At 42.0% G+C, this 23927-nt stretch overlaps 2 protein-coding genes across 2 annotated transcripts in view; one reads left to right on the plus strand and one right to left on the minus strand.

The window, feature by feature from the left end:
- tmem255b (transmembrane protein 255B) overlaps nt 1–6926 on the plus strand; it is a 28858-nt gene extending 21932 nt beyond the window's left edge. Inside the window, exons 8-9 of the mRNA XM_033625245.2 lie at nt 275–418; nt 3418–6926. Of these exons, the coding sequence (XP_033481136.1) occupies nt 275–418; nt 3418–3654 (381 nt within the window). The 3' untranslated portion in view covers nt 3655–6926. The remainder of the gene's footprint in view (nt 1–274; nt 419–3417) is intronic.
- On the minus strand, nt 6203–23517 carry gas6 (growth arrest-specific 6). The gene is made up of 15 exons (XM_033625234.2): nt 23018–23517; nt 22624–22784; nt 20257–20281; nt 20090–20152; nt 16593–16715; nt 15414–15533; nt 13695–13817; nt 12473–12594; nt 12183–12301; nt 11319–11508; nt 11061–11225; nt 10188–10356; nt 9846–9985; nt 9563–9764; nt 6203–8277 (listed from the first exon to the last, which is right to left on the minus strand). The coding sequence occupies exons 1-15, from the start codon at nt 23091–23093 to the stop codon at nt 8126–8128; spliced, it is 1950 nt and encodes a 649-aa protein (XP_033481125.2). The 5' UTR covers nt 23094–23517; the 3' UTR covers nt 6203–8125.
- Nucleotides 23518–23927: the final 410 nt, after the last annotated feature.

Below are 23927 nucleotides of genomic sequence, written 5' to 3' on the forward strand. Positions count from 1 at the left end.
TTTTGTTTCACTGCTGGTCACACATTAAAGTGCTAAAAACTCATTCATGACATAGAAATCTCTGATCTTATTTTATTAATCCTAATGGTCCTGATTTTATGATTATTGTTCCTGCAGCACATTAGGCAGCAATCATACGTCATTACCTTTTATATAATAAAGTGTGTGTTTCATGTGTAACTGGTGCACACTCGCTCACATTTACCTTCAAGCTTCATATGTGGATTCCTCCATCATATCCAAAAAAAAGTATTTTTGTTTTTTCCTGCTGCAGAAGCCGACTCCTGTGATGGCTCCCAGCCCCACGCCGCCGCCCCACATCCTGTACAACCCGACCCAGCACATGCTCACCTACGCTGGCTTCTGCCCTTCGGGACAGACTCTGCCTGCCTACCCCAACTATCCAATACCCATGCAGGTAGGAGGCTCACACCAGTGCAAAAGACAGAGCAGGAAAAGAACAGCTGTAAATAACATTTGAGATCGTGATATTGTTCATGTGCGCTCTCATGGTTTACTGGGACACCTGAGCAGCTGTTAAAGTTATTAGTAACACCTACATGATTTTGTTACAGTAAATAAAAAAGGCCAGTAGTCCTCGCCAGTGTTTTAGTTTGGCAACAAGACGACCAGCACTGGATCAAGTTTGTTGTTGCTGAACGAGCACAGCTGTTTGACTCTAACATCAAAGCACCTGACCAGAAAATAATCTATTAATCTGCACTGCTGCCACGTCACATTACTGTGGTGGATACCTGCAAAACGTCACCAAAAAGGAATCCCTGTGCAGTAACCCTGCAACACTGAGCTCCCACCTTACCAGCAAATCATATATTTTTATAGTGTAAATGCACACTTCAAACATGACCTAAGCATGTTGTATACTACAATGGTTCCCAGGCTTTTTATGTCAGTGACCCTTTCATTTACACACATGAGCAGGTGTGTCCAAAGTCTGTCCTTGGGGCCAATCGTGGCCTGCTGACTGATTTTAAACAGCCCACAGCTTGTCTCTAAAAATATATACCCCAACACACAATATTGGTTAATGAAAGAAGATCACTTTGCTTTTTTCTGTTCACCTCAAGATGGCAGGACTATCATACCCTCTGTAAACATGCGCCTAGTAGGAATTAGGCAGGCAAAACCAGCGTGTTTTCACTGACAGACACAAACTGGCTCAATAAATGTGACAAGCAGGGAGACCACACAAGAGATTTAGTTAAAACAAGCCCAAATTATTAAACTTAGATTAACTAAAATAACCAACTGAGTGTGTAGGTCAGCAAAGTCAGTAATGAAAGCCATGCAAGGATGTGTGTGAAGGGGAGTGAAAACATGAGGCAGTTTATATAGCCTGGATGGCCCAGGTGAGCTTAATCATACTAACGACCCTCCCATGTGAGCCAACTGCCTGATGAGGTTGGCTGGAACATCCTCTAAGACAGTGGGAGGGGCGTCACAACAGAAAACGAGCAAGTAAAAGGTTACCTAAAAGCAGACATCTCCTGCTCTGTAGCAGACATGGCTACAGCAAAGAAGCATGAAGTCGGCAGCAAGGGCCGCCGCTTTCAGTAGAGGAGGAAAGTGTTTTTCCTTGCTAAATTAAACAGTTGCATTTGTCTCATTTGTATGTGATTCTTTTCTTTTTCTTTTTGTGAACCAGAAGCAGCTGGCCCCCAGGTATTTTTTACATCAGTGGTTCCCAGCTGGTGGGTTGTAGTCCAAAAGTGGGTCGGGGGGCCATAATGAATGGACCGGAAGTGTCTCGCAAACATGTCAAGTTTGTAAAAAACACACTTTATTTTGAAGTACAGTGAAGAGCTTTTATTTTGAAGTGGCTTCTCCTGCTGTCAAGTGAGTGACTAACAGACAGCTAGTACTTGACAGAGACAGAAAACTAGCTCAACTGCATGGCCTAACAAAGCATGACGGTGAATGTATTAAACTATGTGGACCTTGAACTAATGACTAAGGAGAACTTTGGACCCCCGAGCTGGACCAGCTGGGAACTACTGCCTCACATGATCTCATCTGGCCCCCATTCAGTTTGGACACCCCTGACACAAGTTCACAACCCCATATTTAATCAGATTTCACTTCGACCTCCTCCTGAAAAGATTTTGGTTCTTAGATTTCATTAAGACCTTAACTCTATAGTTGTTGCCCACAGCTGAGAAAATAACCTCAGAGAAAGAAAAACCTCTGATCAGAATAGTCGCTGTTATGAGTCTTACACATATTGGACTCTCTTCTATAGTGAATTAAATAGTGAAAATAATGTATTCCCCTTTTCCTGGTGAACCCCTGTAACTCTCTCAAGGACCCCTGGGAGTCCCTGGACCCCAGATTGAGAACGACTGGTATATACTGTATTTACTGTCATATCCACCCAACACATGTACACAAAGCAAAATATAAATATTCTAAGTGGGTCCAAGGGTAATTCCTGTTGAAATGTTTGTTAATGCAGTAACTGACAGGAGGTAAACAGGGACCAAAGTTGTTGCCCTAGTAACAGGATAGCCATGAAATGATCTACAGTAGTCAGGTGTTTGTGTTTACCTTGTTTACCTTTACCTCGAGTCATATTCCCTGTATGAGTACATATACTAGGCCAATAAAGCTGATTCTTACTCTGATTATAAAACAGTATATCCTCAATCTCACTATTACATTTTCTATTGAAGGATAAATGTGATTTTTTTTTTTATACCCAAAAATGATTTTTAGACATGTCTGTCTGTCAGTCCACAACTTTGGTTCAGAACTTAAGGGTGCCAACAGGATGAATCCTACTGGGTTTGATGATCCCCTGACTTTTCTCGTAGCACCACCATGAGGTTGACAAATACCTGCAAAACTAATGGCATTCCCATCAGCCTCAGCTGTACTTTGTGTTTAGCACTAATTACTCAATATTTGCATGCTAACACACTTAACTAAGGAGGTGAACATGGTAAACATACTTGCAAAACATCGGCATGTTAGCATCAGCACCAGTGTCTGAATATAGTTTCACAGAGCTGCTGTCATGTCTGTAGATTATTCCGCTGGTGTTGTTTTATATAACAGAGATCATTATGTGTTGATGGTGATCATCCAAGAATCTGTTAAAAACCTGAACACTTGATTGATGCATTATGGGTGCCATAAACTGTGACATAAGCTTCAAAACTCCGCAGATGCATTGTTGTATTTATATCGCGGTGACAGAAATGTGTCTCACAGATTTATTGGTGATGATGGTGAATCTTTGCTGATGTTTCTGTGGCTGCTACCAGATGACCAAACTACACAGAGAGAATAAAAACCACACCTCACATAAAAATGTCAGAGATAAATTTAGGCATCTTTGGCTCTGCTTCCACATACCGATGCAACCTACCACTCCCTGTCTCTTCACCTCTCCCACAGCACAACAGCAGCTATCAGCCACCTGCTACTCCCCAGATGATCCCTGAGGGAGGCCATGCCTCTAGCTCCTGCCTGTCTGAGGAGAACCAGAACCAGCAGCCCCCTCAGGCTCCCACCCAGCCACTGCCTCAGGGCGCCACCCAGGAACCAGGGGGCTACATGCTATCACCCAACGCTCCTGTCCTCTACGGGGCCGCCTACAGCCCCTTCGAGAAACCTCCACCTTATGCCTGCTGAGCCCTCGGACAAACATCTGGGTCATGTTGGAGGAGAAATATCTTGATCTGGTCAGACTGAATGTAGCACAATACATTTCATAGGTGACGGAAAAGAGTCAGTAAGCTTCACGGCTACTCTGTACTGGTAGGAATGTTATGTTTCATGTGGTTGCACTGAGGAGAGACAGATTTATAGTAATGCAGTGTGATTATAGACATGATTTAACTTATCTCATGTGTATTCATTAAAGGAAACAGCTTGGGAAATATGCTTATTCACCTTTTTAAAAAGAACATTGATACCATTCTTAAATCTCTAACTCATAATTGTGATGCTGGCCAACTTAGCTTAGCACAAAGACTGGAAACAGCTAGCCTGGTTCTGTACAACGAAAACAATCTGCCCACAAGCATCTCTAAATCTTTTCTGTACAAAAACTTAAGTATAAAAACTACAAAACCCCATTTAACAGGGGGTTATGTGCAGGGCTGTTTCTTGGTGGTCGTTTCCAGTTAAGTTGAAGTTACAGCTTAACTGTAACTCTCAGAAAGTACACAAATGAGCGTATTTCCCAAAATGTCGAACCTTTCTTTGAGCCTAGAGCTGGCCTTCAGATGCTTCCATATTACATGTGAATAAGTGTATAGTCATACGCTTGACTGTGATCTAATAGTTGTTTCTGTTCTAACTTGTGTAGATTGGGTTAAAGGTCTTCCTGTGTATTGTCTCTGTATACTAACTAACGTACGGGCAATTTTAAGGGCTTTCTTGAAATGTGAATGAGTAAGTGACGCTGATGCTGCTGTTGTTTCATTCTGTTAGTGTGAATCATTTAATGTGCACTTTAAAGTCGATATGCTGTATATATTATTGATGACGCATGTTAACTGCTGTGGGGATGGGGTTCTGTAGCTGCTATAAGATACATAATGTATTAAAGAGGCACCTTTTAAGAAATGCATATATTCATGGTGCGTACACATACATGTGGAGTAAGGGCTTCATCGAAATTGCACATTTAAAGGAGGAGTTTGACATTTTGGGAAATATGCTTGCTTGAGTTAAATGAGAACGTCAATACCACTCATGTTTTTACAGTAAATGTAAAGCTACTGTCAGCAGCTAGTTAGCTTAGCTTAGCATTAAGAATGAAAATGGGGAAACAGCTGGCTCTAGGCTGAAAATCTACTTTTTAATACATGAAAAGCTCACTAATTAACATGTTTTATCTTGCTTGTTTAATACGCACTCATACCGAAATGTAAAAACACATTTCACAGTTTTACTGAGAGCCAGGCTAGCTGTTTGTCCCGTTTCCAGTCTGTGTGCGAAGCTCAGTTAGCCACTTCTGGCGGTAGCTTCATACTTAAAGTGTAACTTAAGTATTTTTCAACCTGGACTCTATTTCCTTACGTTTTCATGTCTAAGTGATTACTCAAAACATTTTTTGAAACTTATCAAGTATTGAGTGAGAGGGGTGCGGCCAACAGCCGTGAAACGAGCCACAGTGTAACCACTTGGGGCATTTGTGCTCTGTCAATTCACGTCCACTAAAGGTGCTTATTTTTGCCACTGACAGGCTCAGATTGTTATTCTACATGTCTGACAACATTATAGATAGGATCCCTACAGACACAGACCTTTTTATTTAACGAGAAACAGGCCCCGAATTGCTATCGCCAAACCCACCAGACTCCATGTAAATAAACTGTAATTTTAGCGTGAATAGAGCCCACATGTTTTAACATCTGAGTGAATTAACAGGTTTATTTTCACCAAACCAAAACTGGTGATTGTTGGAACAGTGGAAAGACAAACTAAGACTGTTTTTGAGAGTTTTATTTTGTTTCTTTTGACTTTGAATGAAGTGTATTTTATGATAATAAAATTAAGGTTTATGAAAATAAAGTGTGGTTGGTTTGGGGACAGCGATTTCTGGGCTTTTTTATGGTTAAACACCAAGGATCTTACTCTTTAACAAAGGGGTCTGTCTTTGTAGGTATGCTTCAATAATGATGTCAGACACTTGGAAAGTGACGAAACCAAGCACTTTATGTGGATGTAAATTGACGGTGCACAATTGCCCATTAATGTTACATTGCTTCCTGTTTCGCTGCTGCCAGCTGCAGCCCTCTCGGTCAATACTGGACCAGTCTTAGAAATTGTTGGTCCTGTCAGTCACTTAAACACAAAAATATGGAAAAATAGGGTCCAGGCTGAAGAATGAGTAAGTTACCCTTTAATGTACACACGTGAAGGTTATCACTCTTCTCGTCTCTGTGCAAGAAAGTATTTCCTATGATGTCAAACCTTTCCTTTAAAATCTCAGTATCACCAGTGCAATTTTTACTACCACTGTTTTCACTGTATTGTTTCACCTTAAAGTGAAGACTATGTATGTAACTTTTCAACGAAACCACATAATTCTTCCTCTTAGAAATAAAAAGTTGAATTCATGTTGTTTTGCTCCACTCACTACAGTCAGAAGCTGAACAGGAAATGACTAGCACATTAGGTAAACCAACATGTCACACAGGTTTAAGTAACCACACAGGATACAAATGCATTTTTTTGAAAATACAATTTTACTCTATGATGTTCATACAACTGCTTTTATTTTTTTTTTTAAATAGGATTTTCACTGTTGAGGGAAGTTAAAACTCAAAAAGCAGACTCCTCTCAGTATTGTACACATACTGGCAGTTAAAGTGAAAAATGAAAACTAAAGACAAGTTCAATATACAACACATAATAAAAATAAAAAAAACAATAACTCGTCAAGCTCTATATTCTGGCATTCATTCATCAAAAAACTAGAAAATGATACATTACAGAGGGAAGTAAAATAACACTGGAGCCCTTTTGGCATTCTCAGTCACAATGCTCCTGACATTCTTTGTTTTTATTGTGTTTTGATTTGCTCAGCACCTATTAAATCAAATTTTAAAAAAACTGAAGAGTTACGATACTTTGATCCCTGGCTATTGCTCTCATGGTCTCACGATTCCTATTTCAAGAAAATAACTGCGCATTTGTTGCTCAAACATTTTTTTAAGGAAGCAATTGAAGCTGAGAGACTCAGATTACAGTTTGACTTTGGATCAACATAAATGTGCAGAAAACCTCAGTGAGCGTAAGGTAGTGTTTTTGTTTTCTGTCTTCTATAAAGCATTGTACAGTCACATTATTTACATATTCAGTATATTACAGCGCACTCTTTTTACTCTCAGTAGCTTGTGTGGTGCGTTTGATGCAGTGCTCACTCTCTCCTACATGGAGAGGGCCCCCTCTTGTCTCCCTGTGCTTCTGAGACTAACGTATCATCCTCAGATCGGTATATGGCAGGTTTTAACTGTAAGTGGGTGATTCTGAGGGAAAGAAGGGGCCGTTGTGACGAAGATAGTGACAGACGATTATTGAGAAGGGTGTCGGTCTTTAAAAGATACTCCAAAATGCACAGGTGGAAATGCATAGTGTGTTAACTGCAATGAGTACAACGTTTCATTTAGAGAAGCATTAGCTCTGCTCGTGTGTTACAGTACTGCATCTTTGTGAAATGATTCACCTGTCTGGAGGGACGCTGTCGTGAAGTTTGGGTTGGTTGTTCTTTGTAGGCACATGGTTGATTTTTAAAGTTGCAGGCAGACATGGAGTGCTGCTTTAGTTGAGAACAAATCAAGAAAATGGCTTCGTAGGCAGTCCATTCCTGCCTGCAACGATGTGCAAGGTTGTCTACAGAACACAGAGTTGTGCCTAATAGCACGCCACCCCTGCTGTGGTGACGGAGGGGATTCAGCTTGTTAGGAGCAAATTTAGTCCCCAATCAACCCCTAAAGTCACTCATGCAGATCTAAGCACCTATTCACACATTTTCTCTGAGTAGGGTAGCTGATGAAGGACTATTTATCTGGTCCCTGTTGTTTTCATCGGATTCTACATGAGCACTTGATTATTTCAAGCTCTGTGAGCGTGGGCCTTAGGTGGACTGGGTGTAAGCAACATGACCGCTGCAGCGAAGAGTCTGCCTACAAAGTTCCAGTCACATCTGCATCTAAGCACAGGACACCAGGCTTAGTAGGCTGACCCGAGACCAGCCACTGGATATTGATCGAGATAAGGCCCTGCGTGTTCTTACGGGCTTACAAGGCTGTGATACATGGGCAGTTTTTGAGGCAATGTTGTGCAGCATTTATTCCCGTATCTTCTGCCTAGTACTGGGGACATCGCTTTCTGGCTGACTACTGACAGAATACTGTGAAAATCCCTGCAGATGCCTCTAGGCAGCAGTGTCATCACAGTAAAAGGACAGGGTGATCCTGGGCTAAGGCTCCAGCTGAACCACAACACCTGATCCAGCCTTCTTTTTTTTTTTTAACATTCCAATCTAAAACATCTCCCCACTGGTCAAAGCTTTTATAAATATATTGGAATAATCCCCATTGCCTCAATGAACTGCGTATGGATCAGTTTTGGCAGACTGGTGCGCTGGTCACTGGTGAGAGTCCAGCAGGGGGCAGGAGTGTGAGCGGATGTCGTTGTGTTTATGGATGGCCTGGTCCAAGTCCAGAGACTGTCCATTAATACTGACCCCCATGCAGCCGCTGTAGGGTGCCGACACCAGTGTGGACACCAGAGGAACATCTGAGGGAAGAAATGACAACACGTGATGACGAGAAAACAAGATGGACTGTGTGGGTGTCCGAATGTTGACCTAACTATGGGTATGCAAACAGTATTAGTCAGTGGGTTGAATCAGTCAGTCTCAGCAAACACATTGAAGGTCCAGTGTGTAGGATTCAAGGGCATCTATTGGCAGATACTAAATATAACATTCATAACTATGTTTTCATTAGTTTATAATCACCTGAAAATAAGACTGTGTTTTCTTTATCTTAGAATAAGACGTTTATATCTACATATGGAGTGGGTCCTTTTCCACAGAGTCCACCATGTCGCTTCTACAGTAGCCCAGAATGGACAAATCAAACACTGGCTGCGGATAGGGCCTTTTGATTTATTGCGTCAGCCACCATAGTTCGCCTACATGCTTAGCACACAAGGGAAGTTTCAGTTCTGCAACCTCACCACTAGATGCCACTAAATCCTACACACCGTTCCTTTAACCAACACTTAAAGGTTTTCTTAAATATAGATGACAATTCTCATCAAGGTGAAAAGACTATCTTTATTATGCGTTCTTTTTCAGTTTGGGGAAATACTTACTCAGCTGCCACTCACTAGGAATTTTGCAGGAATCGCCTTTTATCATCATTCACTGGCTGAGATAATACAAGCCTAATATTATCCGCATCTTTCCTACTGTAATATCGTATGGGCTGACACATTTATCACCCCATCAAGCCACTCTTTTTCTTCAGAAATGGTATGTATGAGTTGCTACATTTCAACCTTTAGGCAGCCCTTTGCCTCACTTTTTGAAATTAATAGACTGCAAATTTTCATCAGGACTGATCAGAGCGGCGCCTTCCCCACTGCAAAATTGACGCTGCCAGCTACCAGTAATCAAAGCTGTATCGCCTTTTAAGTGCGCGCGAGAAGGCGAGGATGGTGAGGAAGAATAACCTTGCTGAGGTAATGGTCAGGAAAACCCTGCAGTTTATTCTGACATCATGTTGGCTAAAATGTTTGTGGCGTTTTTATGTAAAACAAACACAACAGGCTATATCAAAGTCAGTAAAATAGTCAAGGTCACATCCGCGTATTTGTACGATATGGCGATAACGTCATTATCATGACAGGTCTAGTCCTTCATTTCCAACTGAATGTACAGTAATCTCTGGCAGCTTTACATGCCTGTACTGTTCCTTCACCACTAGCACTTTTCCTCCATACTGTGCAAATACAACCCTACATACTGCATGTAGAACATCCGGCTAGATGTGTATATGAATGTGTGTGTCCTCACCAGGTAGGCCTCCTATAAAGGTGCTGGACTGGGAAAACAGGTCATGAGGAATTTCGGTGTCTTCACTACGTCCAGACTCTCCATCAACCAGCAGCAGAGTCTGGTTGCCTGAGATCATCACCTGGATTTCGTGACTCTCACCATCACACAGGGGGGCAGGAGAGCTGGCAACGATGACATCACCTATAGATACCAGAACAAACTGAAGACACACAAAAGGTCAGTTTTGAGATCAAACTCACAGCGACAAACATATACAGACTGAGCTTTATCAAGTACTTACATCTCTCCATTCATCCATGCCGGGATGATAGTCGGCCAGCGTGATGGAGAGAGGGACTCTGTCCTGGTGAACAAGTGCAAACAGCACACCGATTGCAGAGGTGGGACGCAGGATCAACTGTACACTCAGGTTCTGCAATTCTGAAGTGGTGATAACAGGAAGTGAGAAAACAGCAGGTCATGAACTTTATTGACAAACAAAATGAGGCAAACTGTTGACAAAAGAGTGGGCGATGACAAGAGCTAACTGACATTCATCCAAACAAATTAAACAGTGATTAACTACTTCAGGAAGAAGATGTGCAAGACATGCAAAACACTCCCACACATGCACACACTGTACCATAGCTGATGTTGAAGAGGGCGAAGCCTGTGCCGGGGTAATACGCTCCAGGTTCTTCGGTGCTGAAACACTGCATGTTGTCATTGGACCGAATGGTTTCTTGTATGGACGTATCTTCACCAGTCAACCACCTCCACTCCTTCATACAGCCGTCCAGACGGGGGTTCACCTGCGTAATAATCGCACCAGTTGAGAAATATGTAAGGAACTTCTTTCTGTAGTGCATATTCACTACTAGAACTCCCCCCTCGCAGTTGTACGCCTTCAACAACTAGTCAAACTACAATTTACATCCATGTCTGTCCTGATCATGAACTTTATCACTGAGCATTGTTTACTGTCTGTTCAATCACTCCTCCAGGACCGACCTGCTGTACTGAAGCAGGAGATTAAACACACACTGGGGTTTTTTGCAGAACATTAGTCACAGTGACCTTTGACCTTTTGGATAAAAAAACATCATCACTTCATCATTTTATCATTAGTTTTTGTCATAGTTTATAAAACTCTTTAGTTACGGCCAAAAACACCAGATTCAAATCAACTCATTGTTGAGTCCAAGTGGATGTTTTTGCCAAGTTTAAAGAAATTTGCTCCAGGCGTTTCGGAGATGTCACTTTCACAAGAACAGGATGGATGAGAGGTCACACTGACCTTGACCTATGAACTTTGACCACCAAAATCTTATAGTTCATCTTTGAGTCAAGGTGAATGTTTGTGCAAAGTTTGAGGTAATTCCCTCTAGGCGCTCTTGAGATATTGCTTTTACAAGAATGGGACAGACAGACAAAAAAACCCAAAACACAACACCTCCAGACATGGTTGTCGCCGTCTCAGGGGCATAAAAATACATAAACATATGCAAATAAACACCTGATTGACGAGGCCATCCTCTTTGAAAGGGACTCCTCCCACGGTGAGGTTGAGTTCATGCATGCCCTTCTTTAACGTAAACAGATCTCCATTTACAGCGATCTTCATGACGGCCTCCCTGTCAATCTTAATCACTAGACTCCGCCCCTGCTCCTCCACCGAGATCTGAGAAGAAAACAAGACATTTAAGGAGCGTTCAATCAGTTGATGAAGGTAATGGAAATCAGTGTATCACTGTTCATGACAAAATCCTCCAACCTTTCTCCACTGGCCGTCATTGACGATGGGTCCGCTGCTGGTGACCCTGCTGACTGTGCCGTACTTCAGCTGCAGCTCCAGCTTCCCATGATGCATTGCCAGCACGATCCAGGAGCTGTTTAGGTGACCTCCGGCGAAGAAGATCACCCCCTCGGGGTCGTAGGTGCGGAAGTCAAACTCTGCAGAAAAGCTGGGGGGTGGGGAGCAGTGACAGAGTGTGCATTTTAATAAGTATGTTTTAGGATGAAAATAATTGTGAATAAAAACAAAATACAGGAAAAAGAGCAGGAAGAAAAACAATTCCTTTGAGCGACCAAAATAATTTTATCTGCTCTCCACTTGGCACTCAAACAGAGGGCGGCATTTTCCCAGCTAATATTTTACATTTTTTAGAATTAGCTTCCACAACTTTACAGAGTGACTATGTATGGTAACAAGAAAAGAATTTTACAAATTATCAAACAAAGGGACCGTTCAGCCTGCTGTATTATTTTAATAAAAAAATGTGAAAAAGAATCTAAAACAGGATTTGATTAAAACCACAAGCCTGTATTATGCTTCTGCTCATTGCTTGTAAAAACTAAATTATTTTAGTTTTTCTTAAATTCCATGCAGTTCCTCAGGCTGCACTGGGATAGTTTGGTGCCAGAGTAAAATTGAATACTTACTTAAACAAGTCTTCTCATCTATAAGTGAAACTCAAACAGTCTTAACAGAACCAGCCAGCGGATTTGAAGAGTTGTGATTGATCCATTTAATAATTTATCTGCCTTGTATGCTTGAGTATAAATGTAGAAAGGGTGTGATCTTTTTGTTAGGAGACAATAGCTGAGAGAGTTGAGCATCAAAACACAAGTCTCTCACCCAGTTTGAATCCTCCGGCGGAAACGCAGCCTCACCACCGGCACGCCGCTGAACATGCGGCCCAGGTAGAGGGAGCGAGAGTTCCTCTTCAGAGACGGCGACATACAGGGAGTTATCGGCTGTGCAAACACAAAAAGAAAACTTGAGATAATGCATGCTGCCCCTTTATTAGAACCATTTGGGTGTTTAAAGCTTGACTCATCTGAAATGGTTTAACTAATCAAGAATGTAGTTTACATTTAACAACAAAGGTGAGAGTTAATATTTTTGCCACAGTTTATGTATTTCACCTTACAGCTCCTGAGGTCCTGGCCCAGCTTCATGCCCTGACGACCATCACAGAAGCAACGGAAACTCCCAGGAGTGTTCAGACACTCCTCTGCACACACACGCGCCTCACACTCATCCACATCTGAAGGGCAGGTAGAAGTAAAAGAGAAGGAGAGATGAAAATCATAAGTGAGGCATAAAGGATTACAGAGAATCAGAGAGTCAGAGTTCATGAAGTTATCAGAGTCCCATCAGTGGAGGAATTAGTCGAAACTTTCAAAACATCAGTGCTACAAGCATTAAGACAAGTATCGCATGTCTTTCCTGTCAACATATCAGGGAATGCAAACAACACTTGAGTCAAGAGGTCTTTGACATTGAGTGGGTGGTATCTTCCTGCTCCGTGTACAACCTTACATGGCCATGAGAAGGTTGGCTATAATAAACGTTAATTCTCAGAGGAGGGACACTGAGGTTATGAAAAGTCTGGTTTCCACTGCAGAGCAAAACAGTGCATGTCACAGAGTGATTAATGACTTTGGTTTAGATCTGTGAATTCTTATTCTAGGTTTTACCAACAGACCTGATGTTGTGATTACATATCTTGTTGTGTTATCTTATTAAATACCAAGACAGCATGTTTTTGGACTTCAACATCCATCCGTTCCTTGAGTATAAATATGTGTTGAGCCAATGCCCCTTCAGAAAATCACGATAAACACTGCTTGACATATGGTATACAATATCATATTTGTACATCTTGAGATTTGGCTTGGTGATGCTGCTGTCAATGTGTTTTTAAATCCCTGCATGTTTAAAGGAGAAGCACTAAAGATGAGTCTGAAAAATGGAAAACACTTTTCTATCCTGCAAAGCTATTACATGTCTTCTGTGTTTGCAAATTCTGAGTACTGCATTTTAGCTTTACCTCATCTATTTGGCATTTATATCTGTTTTTATCACATTTGAAATCAAAAAGACACTATGGATGTAACAGTGTGTACCAAACGAAGGTGAACCACAGGGTGAGTCTGTGTATTTTCCCCCCGAAATGGAGACGGTGACCTGTTACCTACTTATACTGAATTTCTCCCAACGTCTTTGCATTCCTTTCCTGACCCCACAACACAGCTGCATCAGGTCCTGCTGAGGCTGAAGCTGCTCCTCAGTCAGTTCTCCTGACACCGTGTGTGTTTGTGTGTCTTCGTGCATCTGCTTGTGTGTGTGTGCGTACAGGCTTACCAACACAGCTCTTGGTTTCATTGTCGTAGACATATCCGATGTCACACAAACAATCGTAGCTGCCCTCCTTATTCTCGCACCGTGCTGTTCCACACACCCCTGGATCCTCACACTCGTTCACATCTGAAAGACACAAAATGTGGTCAGCCGGACGGGTCAACGTCTGGTGGAAATTCACAGAATCGGGAAGCCTATAAAGTCGACTCCTCAGCTGGAAGGACATGATCGGACAAGGTTGTCTGTACTTTTGCTCATCAGTGTCAGGAATAAAATGGGTCAGGAAAAGACACCAGACACCTAAAATTAATTTGGATTAATTTGAGGACTGGGAAATTAAAATCAGCCACAAGACAGATGCTCGTAAAATCTGGTCCTGATTGATTAACCACTTGAATCAAAATGACCTTGATAATAAATCTAACCCCAAAACAGCTTTAAAATTAGGACAACAGACCGATTGTTTCAAACTGAGTGTCAACATCATACTGTACATACAGTATGTGCATGTTCAGCACTCACTGACACTACGTCACACTGAAATAAATATTTACACCAAGGACACAATGTTTAGAGACTGTACACACTATATTTGAGTAGGCTTAGTAAAAACCATTATTCATATCGGTAGCTAGCAGGCCACAAGTTCTGTTTGCTGTCTTCAAAGAATGAATGAATCAGGATGTTTATAGAACTGTAATGTTGTGCTGGCGAAGGCTCGCAGCATGGAGCTTTTTCTTTTTTTTTTTAATTTAACCTTTATTTACAAAGGTAACCTCATTGAGATACAAAAGCCCCTTTTACACTGCCTGTTAAAGGCAGGAGTATCGCGCCATTATTCTGCCTCACCGGTCTTTATAAACGGTATGGTTGCACAATGAGGGGACAGCGTGCCAAATGGACATCTGTGTAAAGGAACAGCCAGCAGGACAGGACCATGGATGGGACAGGTGTGATGTTTTGACGATGTGTTAAGGGTGCGACCCACTGCCAGGAGATTTAAAAAGCAGCAAATAGCAGTTAGCAGCTAAAGCAAAGAAGAACAGCAGGCAAAATGTCCGCAAATCGGGGAGACAATGAGACCATTTAACAAGGACAGTAAATGACTGTTAGTAGCATGTTATGCCACTGTTATTGTTTAGAAAGTGCTGATGACATGTATGTTGTATGTCACACTAAAGGCCGATGCTGTTGTGTTACACATCATGCCTTTATTTGTCTCTGGAATGCCAGCATGCTATCTAAAATCACAAACTGAGGCAACATGATGCAGCCATTGTTTGGTTCTGTGTTAAAAAGAAAGGGCAGTGTAACAAAGGGACTTTGTAGCTGCCCTATCGTGCAATCTCTGTGTAAAAAGGGCTAGAGTCTAATTCTCAAGAGAGACCTGATCAAACTTGGGGGCCAAAGAAGGCCACCTACAGGAGATATTTGGTGGCCACAGAGTAACTTTTTGTGGCCACAGTGAAATGTTGGACCTATCAAAGGGTCTTACAAAGAGAATTATGCCACAAGACAGAACATCACTGCCACTGGATTACTAAAGGGGCCTCAAATAGAAAAAAATCCTTGTGAATAATTAAAAATATTCATACAAGAATACCTGCAGAAGTAATATCTATTTTTATAGTTTGAGGTGGGTAATAACAGTTAAAATACAGACTGAAGTGTTATTTGCAGCTACAGTATTGACATGTTCCAGTTGTCAGATGACGTGCTTACCGTTACACATGTGGCGTCCTACCAACATGTAGCCTTCGTGACAGGAGCAGCGGTAACTGCCCATAGTGTTGTTGCACTCATGGTCACACCCTCCGTTCCTTTTGCTGCACTCGTCGACATCTGCAAATAGGATGGTGGTACAGTCAACATGTAGGCAGGAAAAAAATCATCATAGGCTGTGAGGAGCATTAGGCTCCTTGGCTTGTGTTGAAATTTCCCATAGTAATTCAGGATGATCGTGCTGTGCTTAATGTAACCAATTCTTAATGTTTAATTTTAAAGTTTTGAAGTAGGAGCCCACAGCGTGAGACTTGATACAGTTTGAAAAACTCACTTAAATGTCCTATGAATTTGTACTTTGTCAAACGCCTCACAAATAACTGACACACTATGTCATTGCGGCTGAGTGTTGCAGTCGAGTGTTTAGGAGGAGTGCGGTCGTCAAGTGGAAAAGGCTCAGACCGAGTCAAACTGAATCTGTTTTGGTTTCCTCTCACAGTAAGGTGGCAGGATGAGTCACAGTGGAAATGTGTGGAATGGTGGCCGTGCCATAAATCAACATGTTCCCCTCTCCCTCACAGTGTGTCTGTATAAATTATGTGTGTTTTCCAGTTCCTGCTTGTACACTTAATATTTGTTACATTTCCCTTGTAAAAGTGCAACCCTTGCTCTGAGTTTCAGCACAAGCCTCCCCCTCATATTTATACACAGTAACTAGCTTTGACCTCTGATGAGACAAAGAGATTGGTGTTGAGAGTTCCCGTACATGCAGCTCATATTGACCTGACACACCATTCACACATCATTAATAGCAGCAGCAGCAGTTGGATGTTGAAGAGGCATGTCAACAACAACTGTTTCAATTGTAACATAAAACTGAAACAGAAACACTGGAAAAGAATTGGGAGGTCAAAATAAAACACCATTCACATCAACATGATGAGAAACAATGAAAATATTTGACAGTAATATGACAATGAAAGTGACAGGAAGCCTCATCTTTGTATCTGTGGGCGTGACAGGAGTTGGCTGTCAGACTCAAGGTCACTGAGACTACATCTACCCAGAGACGCTTGATGTGACACTGAATGACGGTGCAAAAATTCAACCTCTGCTGAGCTCTAGCACACAGTGTCCACCTATATATATCCTCTGTCACTTGCCATGCTATGACAGTACCTTTTTCACATCTGGCTCCTGTCCAGCCGGTGAAACAGTGACATAGGAAGTCGCCCTTTTTGTCCTCGCAGCGCACCGTACCTCTGGCATTACAGGGAGAAGGAGAGCACTGGTCTGGAATATCTACAAGTGAGAGAAAAGCAAATACAGACAGATGCAGAGGGAGGAAGAGTTATTATTGCTTTAAGATTGAGTCTGCAAAGCGGATGCATACAGTGAGTGTAACTGTATACTGACACCAGACAGAGGAAGGGCATCTCTTATGTTCTGCATATCAGGAGTTCAATATAAATAGCCTAATGCTGGCTAAGCCCTCCTGTAGGAGATGCCCTAATTCTGTCCTTCCCAGCATACCTGTCCTCCACCTCACAAAAAACAAGATCAAATTGAAATTCAACCTCTCTGTTCTGTTTTTTTTGTATTTGTTCTGTTTTTCCTATTAGATATTTTCACTTGTGTCCTCTCTTTCACTTCCAGCTTGTGTAAGCGAGCACATGTGTAAATTTTTTCTCTCCCTGTGCACTTTCCTTTTCCTAGAAGTGGAGTCTGACTGCTCGACAAGTCTGGGCATGTTAGCTGGAGTTCAGGCAGAGAACAGGACAGTGTGGAGAGAATGAGAGGAGCAGGAGAGAGATAAGCTCACGTGAAAAACAAAGACACAACTGTTTTACTGAATGATGTACAAGATTGTAGATAAAAATACCTTAATTTCACTGGTGAAACGTCCAGTGCTTCCAGTGACTGGAGTTACATATAATCTGTCAGAGCTTTGGCACGTGCACGTTGACAGCAGAATCACCAAGACAACTAAACAACTAAACTATTAACACATGTGTGCAACACACAGTGGCAAAATCAAATCAGTAACAATTACATCCTCCACCTGTGAGACGTTCTCACAATAAACAAGATGATGACATTATGTAATAATGAAAATGTAATAAAATTTGCACTTAGCCTGATCGAAAATGTAGTAAAAACCCTAATCATGTAATCAACTCAACTAATCATTTAATAACTCGACCAATCTATCGCAAACTATTGGAACTCAGCACCAAGTGAGATAAGACAGTACAACAGCTTTGTTGGCTTTAAATTTAAGATGAAATCATGGCTAAAATCAACCCCATCATGCGTCCATCACACATTAACTCAAACACTGGATCTAACACCATGAAATCTTGTTATATCTTAATGTTGTAGTTTTATTGTTGTTGTTACTTTTATTTATTGCAATGATTTGATGTTGTGTTGTCTTGCTGTTGTTACTACTCTATGTTTCCTGCCCAGGGACTACGGATGAAAATTAGCTTATAGCTAACTCTGGCACAGCTAAGTAGCTGTGCACTGTCCCTGTTAAATCAAATAAATAAATTAATAAAACAATCATGTTATAACTTGAACAACAACCTAATAAAATGTCCTGATATCATGTTATACCATTCACTTGGGTCACTTTTTTTCCAAACTGATGATGCAATAATGTAAAAAAATCTGATATATTCTCTCTGAAATGTAAAGTGTGCAAGTACACATGATGTATAATACTGTTAGTGTCACGTTAGCCTACTGAAAACAAAACCATCGGACACTGATTTTATGTTAAGTTAAAAATTTTAAAAAACTTTAATAAACGCAACGATGGAGAATCTCACCTGCATCTCCTTTACTCCCCACCTGTCAGACTTTTTACCCATACTTTCGTGTAAAAACAGGGTTTTAACTTTCAATATTAATTAAGTGTTCGTTCCAAAAACAAAAGCCCTTCTGTTTTCATTCCTTTAGGGGTCATTATAACGGATAACACTAAATGTGTACTACTGTATTCCGTGATAATTCCTGAGACAGTTAGTATACCTTGAAAATCGCATACCGTAGTAACCCTGCCACGCTTACGTGAGTACATGCACCAAAGTACGTGCAGCACTGTCACCTGCAGCATTGTGACTCTAACATCAATATTTAAATATTCCCAATGCAAAGAAAAGTAAAAAATTATATATTTTTGGGTGCATGTTTTGCTGTTTGCTGTCGCTATTTTCTGTGTTAATGCCACTGATGGCAACCAAAGGTCAAGAACTGGTTGCCAGTTTCTCAAAATTATTACTAGTGGCCACCTGACAACCGTTACTTTCAAGTGTTGTTTCATTTCAGTCAAAGTAACTTGCAACCAAATTGTAAACAGTATTGATAAAGAAATATGAAAATATCTTCAGCAGTATCAGCACATGCTTCTTTAGGTTGCTTGCCTTTTTCTTTAGGCAGTTAATGAATGAATCAGACCAAAGCCCCTGGTCAGTAATATGTTGGGGTCTATAAGCTGGCAGGAGCCACACTTGTTTCCCTCCTTAAAATTTTAGAGGTCCCTTGACAGCATGTATAAATTCAATTTCATTTAATAAAGCACACACTGTGGGCTACTACAGTGACGATTAAGATGAGCCCTCCAAAGTTTACAGAGCAGCAACCATTTGTGTCACTTATGCTGGAGAAAAGATGTGTTTTTAATTATTCTAATTTTTCTGCTGCAATTCACAAAACATTTGCAAACTGCAGACTAAGGGAACAGAAACAGGGGGGAGTGGGAGAATAAACACTGTCTGCTGTGCTTACAATGAAATCAGCTTTTGGTATGTGCACATATGAAGCTGTAGCTTTCCATACCATGCCATGTTTGTAAAATCCCATGTCTGACATAGTCCATAAATGGAATTAGAGGAATGTCATGATCTGCTTTGATACTGGTATACCACCCACTACTAGTCTGCAGGAGACAGATGGGCACAGATTTGCAGCGTGAGAGAGAAAAAGTGGCGAGAGGGAGATAGGTGGTGAGCTGCCTTGTCATGATGCTGCAGCTGAGTCATGGAAACCCCCCCGAGCCTCCTCAACCAATAGCAGTAAAGCCGGGTCGGTCTCTTGTCTCTTGTATCCTGATGCAGCAGGAATCCTGCGCTTCACACACGTCAGACTTTTTTTTTTTTTTTTCACGTCACTCTTCCGGCTCGGCTCACGAAGATGCTGGTGCAGTCACCCAGAGTGGGAGAGCGAGCGAGTGAGTGACGACTGAAGGGGTGTGCCGCTCATTCACCAATCTGCAGCATCACTGTGGCAGAGTGCTGCAATATTACTCATGGATACCTGGGCTCACGCACATGTAGCACACTGAGGCTACTTCAAAGTCACAGCATTAGTCTGGTGTGTCACGCTGCAACAACTGACCTGCAGTTACCGAAGAAATTAAGCACCTTTTCATCATCCTTCCCTCTGTTTCCTTTTCTGCTTAGAGAGCGTGTGCCTGAGGGTGATGCAGTGTGGTGGTACTGCAGTGCAGCCCAACCCTATACTACAACTAAGTGCCTCTGCTTGGATGTAATAAAACTTTCACAGTGAAAAGAGAGACAGAACGAAGGGGTAAGAAAAAGACACCTATCAACCAGTATGCCATCAAGCTCTAAAGTTAAGTCAGTAGACAGATAAGAGAGCATTAAACTTACTGTGGACACATGTAACCAGATCCTGTTTCTTCTTTTCAGCATCTCCAAACTTCTCCACACAGGCTACACACAAACAAAAATGAAAGCAAAGACATTATAAACATATAATCAGTCAAGCTGGCTGTTAGGAGTAGAGATGAAGAGTTTTAGTCAGGAGGATAACTCACCTAAATACTTGGGATAGAAGTAGTCCTACATCAGGGAAAACACATGGAAGAGAGACGGATAAAGTTACGTAGGCGTATAAACAAAAATCTAAACAGAACAAGATAATCTAAATAAATGCTTACGATTAGTAGTGGGGGGTTCCGCTAATACTTGACATAATCTAGGATTTGGTTTCGTTTCATGCCTGATCTCTGCGCTCATACTCAAGGGAGTGAAAACAAGCTCATAAACACTCATTAATTATGACATTTGTGTCTCTGTGGGTGTGTGCTTTATGTCCAAAGAGAGAAATTACGATGATTTGTCTGTAATCTTTGTGTGTCCTCTCTGTAATGGGTGCGGCCCTTTGCCAAAGGCTTCCTGAGAATTCTCTGCATTCCTTACAGTAGCAGCATCCCATCTCGCCTCCTGGCTGCAGTACTCCTCCACATGTAGGTCAAAAATTTGAGGATGATCTACCAATGGAAAGACTGGCTCTGGAGGCACAGACTTCAGAGAGCTTCTGCTGCAGTAGGACCCAGATGCAGCAAGATGAGGCGAAAAAAAAATCTCTTGTATGAATCAGTTACCAGACAAAAGCCAGCTAAAGATAGGAACATATTACACAGCATAATTGCCTGATTATACCCCTGATGTGCTGCAAAAAATGATCTGTCACAGTAACATTTGGTTAAGATGAAGTGTGGTCCCAGAACTAGTTTGCTTAACTTTCACTTAACAAGTAAGACACCAGCAACTTTAAATATCCAGGAACACCCTCTCTCTGCAGAGCCAGAGAGCTGCAGCAGGAGAAAATGCAGAGTCAGAGATGGGCACTTTGAGAATGAATAATGCAGCTTTGAATGAGTCTGCAGCTTTGTGTCACGCAATGGAAAACTACGGGTACACAAACGCTTTTGTGATGGTGATGTGCGCCCAGCTGATTCAAACTAGAGGGGATGTCACCTGACATCACCTTTTCCTCTGAACCCAGCTCAACTTCACTTTAATCCTCCCTCCCTCAGCCTCCATGTCTGTCCATTTGGCTAATCTTACGAGTAATCTCTGACTCATCGATTGCCTCATTCAGTCCCTCGCCTGCTGCAATTCATGATGGCAAAACTTCAAGAGTAAGAGCGATTGTTGAGGAGCACAGCGTCGGCTGTGCTAAAAGCTAAAACTTTATCTAAACCTCTGATTTACAAATCAAGCCCTAAAACAAACAAAACATACAACAATGCCAAGAAATACTTTGTCTAATTCCTTAACAAGGGTTTGTGCAAGAGTTTGTACTATAAATGGCCCATGCTATGACCCAAGTAACGTTCACACACAATGATTAGTGCGAGAAAAAGTCTGCTAGCCCACGTTGCATGTTTTCTGACACATTACATAATTTATATGTCTGGAGCTTGCACATTCTGCATTCAGCACATACATTCAATAGGCTTAAGAATTCACATGGATGGAAAGGCTAATCTGTGCAGTCGTGAATGAAGAATGGAAACTAATCTGCGGTAAGGATTCCCATATGCACATAGTGTGATGGATTTTGTTTGTTGGTAAACACCAAATGGAAAAAGAGGGTGGAAGCTGTGCAGCTGTACAGATTAGTGAGGCAATGTGCATTACTGTGTATGAATGAAACACATTTCTCACCTCAACTTCAACAGGAAGCAGCTAATCACATTCCCAAGAGACCAGAGGAGTTTGTTTGCATCGTTCACATGTGAGTGTGTGGACATTTAAGAGCAGGCATGTGTAGACATACAGCGATACAGATGTTGGGAACAGAGATGGAGGCTTCCATATTTGGCAGGAACCTCACCAAGCAGGGCCAAATTTTAGCAAACTTAATATATTTAAGCCAAGTTAAAAAACAAGTGACTGTGTGTTTATGTGTGCACACATGTATGACGAGGGGTGGAGGGATAGCTGTGTCTTCACTGACAGTGTTATTTCATAAACGAAGGCTTAGTCACGCTGACTCAATGTCTGTCGCAGAAACAAACAATAAAAAACACGCCAAGTCTTTGACATGAGGATAATATGTGCACTGACAGCTATCAGCTGTCTGAACTTATTGGAGCATGAACACCAGCAGCCCAGACAATGAATCATTAGTCTGCTGTTGCATTACATTGATCAACTTACAGTCAATATGAACATGATGTAAACAACCAACCTTGCAGCTGTATGTTCTTTAAATTAAATGACACAAACTATTTAAGCTGGTAATGATTTGAGTAGCTGAGTGGAGTTCATAGTGCTGCAGTGCCTCAGTGGAGGAAGGTGTGGTGTTGTGGTTGTGTTGTGGTTGTGTTTTGGTTGCTGCACGCAACCTTGGACTTAAAACCACAACTTCAGTGGTGCCACAATATACTCACCGTCTCCGGGTCGTTTTCAAACACTTCTCTGGCCTCCTCTTTGGTGCACTTTTCCTCCACACACTCCCTCTCCAAGTGTCCTTGCTTCGTCTCCTCGAAAACTTGATTTGCTCTCCTGTGTCTGCTCAGAAACTGGTTCGCCTCTTGCGCAGACAACGAAACTAAAATAAAAAGACACCCCCACAAAGAAATACATTAATTAAGCTACGGGAATAAGAGAAGGTCAAACAAGTCTGGACTTAAGCAGTATTTTGGCTGCCAAAGGTTGCGAAACATGCAGCGTTAAAGCACCGTTAATGACGTTATTAACATGTCTCATCATCAGCCACAACACAAATGTCAAAGGGGACTTAGCGTGCTAGCTTAGCCACCTAGCATGTAACTGTTTACTTACTGCTGTCGGACCAGCGGACAACCAGCAGGATTAGCAGGGCTGCCGATGAGAGACACTTTGTCGGGGTCAGCCGCATTGTTTCACCGCTGTGTCTGCGCCAAGCTTGAGAAACTTTCTCCTCCTGTCCCGTCTTGTAGCACCCCGAAACCCCCTGTGTGTCTCTCAGTGTCTCAATGTCACCGAGCCGAGGCTAATGTTGGAGCGGAACACACTGCAGGTATTCAGGTACTTCCGACCGTTGGTCCTTAACGTCTTTTGATGTGAAATCACTGCGACCTAAACTGTCGTGTGTTTCCCCCGCATATCGTTCATAACGCAGGCAGATTAAGCGACCGTCTTCGTCTCTCTGCGGTTCAGCTCGTCCCCCATTGCGGTCTGTACTTTATTTCTGACCCTCCTCTCTTATTTGAGCCCTCTCTGGCCGGATCGAGTCCCCTCTCTGCGGAGAAAGACAGCACGCCTCTGCTTCCTCAGGAGGGGGAGTAGCTCTGAAAAGTGCAGGCACTGCCAGGCAGGAGTTTGTAGCGATGCAGCCCTCCCTCCTCCTTCAGTGTGTGTGTGTGTGTGTGTGTGTGTGTGTGGGCATTATCACACAAGTTGGTGCAAAAAAAAAAAAAACCAAAGCTCACAAGTAAGCAATGGTCTTCTTTAATCATCAAACTGTCTTCTGGTGGAAGACGTATTCAGATCTTATAGGCTGATACTTAAAGGGTAACTTAGGTATTTTTCAACCTGGACCCTATTTTCCCATGTTTTGTGTCTCAATGACTAGTGGTAACATTAACTTTTGAAATCGGTCTAGTAATGAGTGAGAGGGCTGCAACCATCAGCGGCAAAACAGGCTGCAATGTAACCACTAAGGGCATTTGTGCAACACAAGGGGCCAAACACATGCTGTGTTTTTTTACGC

This window comes from Epinephelus lanceolatus, chromosome 2 (assembly GCF_041903045.1).
Source record: "Epinephelus lanceolatus isolate andai-2023 chromosome 2, ASM4190304v1, whole genome shotgun sequence".
Lineage (NCBI taxonomy): Eukaryota > Metazoa > Chordata > Actinopteri > Perciformes > Serranidae > Epinephelus > Epinephelus lanceolatus.